This window comes from Salmo salar, chromosome 25, assembly GCF_965601325.2.
Source record: "Salmo salar chromosome 25, fSalSal1, whole genome shotgun sequence".
NCBI lineage: Eukaryota > Metazoa > Chordata > Actinopteri > Salmoniformes > Salmonidae > Salmo > Salmo salar.
The window spans coordinates 12043782-12049281 of NC_138315.1; the positions used below are offsets into that span (position 1 = coordinate 12043782).

A 5500-nucleotide genomic window follows, 5' to 3' on the forward strand; every position below is an offset into this window, starting at 1 on the left:
TATTTAAAGTGGGAGTCATCAGGGAATATATTGGCGACGACATGTCTTTATCTCCATAATGTTTTTAGATCGGCACTAATAATCCTACTTTAAAATTAGTGCACTGCAAGCCGATCTGAGATCAATTCAGTATTTATATGTTTCATTTATAGCCACATGATGGCGCTAAAAGCCCAGGCAATTTCAGAGGTGTAGGCACCAGTGTCCTGTCGAATCAAAGACAACAAAAAATTGTCAAGAAAAGGGTTCTTAATCTGGATTTAGTCTAAAATACATAGCCTATCTGAAAACGCATGTTATTACATTTGAAACATTCCACAAAATGTTTAATGAATTGCGCCTTGGCATATTCAGTTAGGATAAGACAATGTCTTTGGTTCACAAGATAACATTTCGAAAGGAAAAATCATAATTAGGCCTAATCCAAAAAGGCACGCCTTAAACTACATCAGTCATCGAGAATTATGATTAGGCCTCATTGGTGGATTAATAGTAGTTAATTGTAGTGGTTATTGATGTTATTCAGGTTGTTGATGTTGTTGACACAGTTGATGTGCGAAGCGGACACAGCACCAAATGGTCCCGGGGGTTGGAGGTTGTGACTGTGGTAGAGAGTGGCTGGCGAACCCGGCCAATAGGAGAATCCGGACGGACCAACGCCTGGACCAACAAGGCTTAGCTTGGAAATCCCTGAAAAGGGAATAGGGGCAAAATTACTCTGGAATTTATAAAGAGCTTGCTCTGTTGTTGAGGGTTGACACACCTGGGCCAAGCCGTGAAAGTCGAACTTGTAAGCATATCGCTTCCCATGGACCTTTGTCATGATGTTTTTGTCATAGTAGTAGCGCAATGCGCGGCTGAGTTTGTCATAATTCATGTTGGGCTTGCTTTTGCGCTCGCCCCATCGCCGGGCCACCTCATCTGGGTCAATTAGCTTGAATTCTCCGTTCGTCCCTTCCCAGGTAATGCAGGACATGTTGGCGCTGTCTGACAGGAGTTCGAGGAGAAACTGCCATAGTTGAATCTGTCCACTACCTATTCAAAATAACACATTATACAGATTTGGGAAGGGGGGAAAAAGGGGGAAAGAAACATTTATTTGATAGGCAATCTGGAAAACAAATGTCACTTGGTTTCCAAAAGAAATGGCCAATTACGCATAGAATAAACATGTTGATACACTATCCGTTGGACAACAATGTCGTCAATGTCTATGTCTTGCAAAAACCAAATCACGAAAGAAAAGTATTTGTCTAAAACCCATGCCTCTCGGACAAACAACACAATCATGAAGAAAAAAAAGGGCTCATTGGGGTTCTTTCAGCTGAGTAATGATCTCTAATCAAATCAATAATAGTGCTCCTATGGACTCTAAAATATTCAAAGTAATATATAATAATATATAAATGTAATACAAATGTTCTAAACGCGTACAGGGGGTTGGAATGCATATAATAAATCAACATTTCAAAATGTTCTTACCTTTTTGCGCTCCTGTATTTATGGGACTCCAGGGTCCACTTTTGCTTTCTTTCAACAGATTTTCTGTTGGATCTGCAAAATAAATAGAACGGTCATTAACACAAATAAATGTGTTAGTAAAAAAAAAGATTAGTATAAAATCTAATCTAAAATAAATATTAATTGCAAAGGTATATGTTTAAAACACAATTCACATTTGGATTATTCTATACGCTATAACTTTATTCCTTGTGGAAATACTTCCGTTCAGATTGAACATATTATAAAATCATTTAAAAGCTATGATTCTATCTTATAATCGAGTCTCTCTAACTAATGCTCTGTTTTCTCATATTTGTGGTTTCTTCGTCCAAGCTTCACAACCGAAGCCAGGAAACGCGTTCAGGAAAGAGGATATCCGATTTCCGACAAAAGAGGAGACGGGTTTCAGATTGAAAAGGCAGAGCAAACGCTAGCTGGAAGCAGCATCACTACCCGAGGACAAAATACTATTTTCCCTCATCTGAATATAAAGCTATGATATTGATAATTTCACGTACAAAAGCACTAACCTGAGAGATACATGTTAAACATAAGGTTTCCTCCGCAGTTCTGTTTCATTGTAGCTGTTGTTCAAGAAAGGGTTGGATTTCATTCGGGCAAAGATTTGTATTAAACTTTATCTTATAACTGTGATCTGGAATAAATGTGAGACAGATTGAAGTTTCCAGGCAACTGTCACAAACCCCATCTCTGAGACAATATTCAGACAGCAATTTCCTCTGGTGCATTGCTTTAATTAAAATAGCAATTTACCTCTGTCATCCCTCCCCGGTCTACACAATAAAAAGAAGCAGAGAAATTCGCTCTTATCAATCCACCATCAGGGTTTAATAAAGTTTCCGCGTTAAGATCAGAGTTTCTATGGAGAATTTAAGTGTATGACATGGAAGCCAGTTCAGATCCTCTCTCTTTTCCGCCTCTTTACCTCTTCGCAAACACAAAGGCCTATTTCATGTTGGAAAAAAATAATATTTACCTTAAAAACATGCCTCAATGCACCTGGGAAAACAAGAACATTTTATCCACGACCTTCTGTTTATAGGTATAAGGCTGTATACAATCGTCTTGTAATGAGGTTGTGGATTTAAAACCATGTCTTATAGGCTATGATGTTTATTGATGTAAAGCCATGACAGAACAATTCACTATTAATTAAAAGCAATCCTTCCAAGTCATTGTCCTCACAAATCCCCATCCACAAAAAAAATCATGAATAATAGCATAATAATAACAACAATAGGCCTAATAATAATAACAATAATAATAATGATAAACAATAATAATACAAAGACTGCCTGCCTCTATTGTAAGCCTAAGGAATATGAAGAAGATACATTGTGGGTAGATCAAATCAAATCAAATTGTATTTGTCACATGCACCGAATACAACAGGTGTAGACCTTTGTAGCCCTTAACTACCAATGCAGTTCAAGAAATAGAGTTAAGAAAATATTTACAGAATAAACTCAAGTAAAAAAAGAAAATAACAAAAATGAACATAAGTAGCACAAGGAAATGACATAACATTAACGAGGCTATATACAGGGGCTACGGGTACAGAGTCAATGTGCGGGTATACATGTGCAGGGGTACATAACATTATTGAGATTAGCTGTGAAAATATTCAGTGAGTAAGTGCATTAAAAAGGCAATGACAGTCAAACAGTATTTAAGGCAAAAAAAACGTTATTAGTTGGCATATACCATGGACATGCGAAATGTACAGCAAATTGTATATTTTGCATATGCCTGCATTCTAAAAGGTTTTCCACTGCTTACACTAACTCAATAGTAGGCCTTTTGGGATTTCTAATCACAACACATGGCAATAATTAAACAGACATAATAAACATTACATTTTCGATCACAATACACATTATGGGTCGAGTCCAAACTTGATAATGCCTATCTTACGCGTGCATAATTGCATTTTGCGTAAATCCTTATGCATTAATTCAAATGAAATATTTTGACGAAAATTCCTTTACAGTTACCCGCGCGGAGGTCAAGTTATGATTCGTTTCCCGGTAGGGCGATAACAGGAGCAAACGATATGAGACCTGAGCGCATGTGACTGCTAAGCAAGGCTAGGCCTATATGACTCTTGGAGTCGGCTATCACTCCACATCCCCACCACGCCACTCCCTCTCCACCAGTTATGCCGCTGCCGCTGTGTTCTGAAGAGTGGTCTCTGGCGTCCCAGACTTGCTTTAGCTGCCTGAGTCTTTAAACAGGTCGCAGGCAACTTAAAACAAGCCTCGAATGCTAGGTCATTTCTGAAAGATTTGAATGAAATATTATTGGTCCATTCAGGCGTCTATAGGCTACTAGAAGTTCTGGTTTAAGTTTTGGTGTCCTCTATCGTTTTTGCAGTTTCACCTTAACATTTGCCCATTATTAAAACAAAGGATATAAAACAGTTCAGGTCGAATCATAATTTGACACCTGCGTGGGTAAATCGGAATAACGTCAACGGTTGTAACGGGAGTTACGCGCGCAAATCTCAAATTAGGATTTCAACCTTCAATAACACTCAATATTAGGCGTGCTGACTTTAACATAATCCCATAGAAATACATTTAGAAGTCTATATAGCTGATCACAAAATGAGCACATCCTATTTTTGCAAATATTAGACCAATGGGGAGTATCCAAGTGTCTTACCTCCTGCATTTCAAATACTTCCCACCTGGTTCACAGGCACAGAGAGTGTTAGGCTTCCTAAAATATGTTTTTACCTTCTCTTATTGTTGGACTGACCTTTTATTCAGGATTTGAAACACAAACCAACAGTGGCCTACCCTATTCTCCTCACCACCCGAAACGCCTGGCCAGCTCCTTTTCGCTGTGCAGCCGTTTTAATCAGTCTGAACAGAAATGTGTATTTGAGAAAGGTGTGTGTATAGTTGAACATTTATTAAAAGATCCTGGACTGGGTGTGGGACTCTGTGAGACGACTTGGCAAACAGAGGATTCAAAGCAACGGATTCAAAGCAGGATGTAACAAGTGTTGCTTGAAAAGTGATCATGTTCAAGAAAACATGTATATATTATCCAACCACAACGTGGCAGACTTATTAGCAGCATCATGCAATGGCAGTCTCAACGATACATAATAGGCCTATACCTATTTCTATAGTTTATTTGTTGGTAAATGAGTTTGTCATGGCCATAGTAACTAGTAACACTGGCAGGTCAGCACCTTGGACAGCTCACATGGTCTGGCAGCACGTTGTCTCGCCTTGGGCCAGGTTCAGAGAGTAGCAAGTCATTTCAGAGTAGGCTTTAGACTACAGACATAAGCTCTGCCTTCCAGGGCCGTACATTTACAGTTGAGAGTTAGAATAGTAGAATACACAAAGTGCAATTTCGAAACTTGGTTTTTGCATTAGCAGTTTCTCTCTTGATATGCCTCACTGACAGTCACTCAATTAGCATATGCCAGTTAAAACATTTTTGGATTGGTAAATTAGTCTAGTTAGTCTAGCCACCTATCTAAACTTGCATGCCAAATTACTGACCAGGCATGCAGGGCCCTTACCTCCAGGGAGCCCCCTACTTATTTTGTTAGTCACTCTCACTCAGATTTCATATTAACATGGCATGGCGAAATGTGTAGAATGTCAGGAAATTGGCTTTAAAACTGCAAAAAATGTCTCCATCCCATGTCAAAATGTGTAGAATTGCAGGAAATAAGCTGCAAAACTGCAACAAGAAAAAAGTTCTGTAAAGCAAATGTATTTTTTAACCTTTCGTTAATAAAATACCTTTTCTGCTAACAGATCCCTCTGTACATATTAAATTCCAGTTTTTAATCCCGGTGCTGAGCTAATGTGGGTTAATGTGTAGTGGCTAATTGTATAGCCAATAGGCTATGTGTTTGTAGATCAACTGAGGTGAATGAACCTATAGCAACCAATATGATAATGGCTGTAGTAACATTTTCTTGTTTTTGCTCTTTTCCGGACCTCACTAA

At 38.5% G+C, this 5500-nt stretch overlaps 1 protein-coding gene across 2 annotated transcripts; it reads right to left on the reverse strand.

Annotated features, from left to right (window-relative positions):
• Positions 1–231: 231 nt before the first annotated feature.
• Positions 232–4361, reverse strand: LOC106586155 (protein FEV). Of its 2 annotated transcripts, none has more exons than XM_045707549.1 (5): positions 4189–4361; positions 2501–2523; positions 2034–2158; positions 1483–1554; positions 232–1035 (listed from the first exon to the last, which is right to left on the reverse strand). In XM_045707549.1, exons 3-5 carry the CDS (start codon positions 2080–2082, stop codon positions 497–499), a joined length of 660 nt encoding a protein of 219 aa, XP_045563505.1. In that variant the 5' UTR covers positions 2083–2158; positions 2501–2523; positions 4189–4361; the 3' UTR covers positions 232–496. The 2 variants fall into 2 exon arrangements, with proteins under 2 accessions (XP_045563505.1, XP_014028534.1); XM_014173059.2 differs by having other exon boundaries at positions 2034–2087; positions 4189–4360.
• Between the last annotated feature and the right edge of the window lie 1139 nt (positions 4362–5500).

Excerpts from the sequence above, each read along its gene's own strand:
- LOC106586155 (XM_045707549.1), bottom strand. The coding sequence starts at position 2,082 with ATGAAACAGAACTGCGGAGGAAACCTTATGTTTAACATGTATCTCTCA. Across the intron at positions 1,555-2,033 it reads GTTTAACATGTATCTCTCAG|ATCCAACAGAAAATCTGTTG; the intron begins GTTAGTGCTTTT and ends TTTATTTTGCAG. Across the intron at positions 1,036-1,482 it reads AAATACAGGAGCGCAAAAAG|GTAGTGGACAGATTCAACTA; the intron begins GTAAGAACATTT and ends TATTTTGAATAG.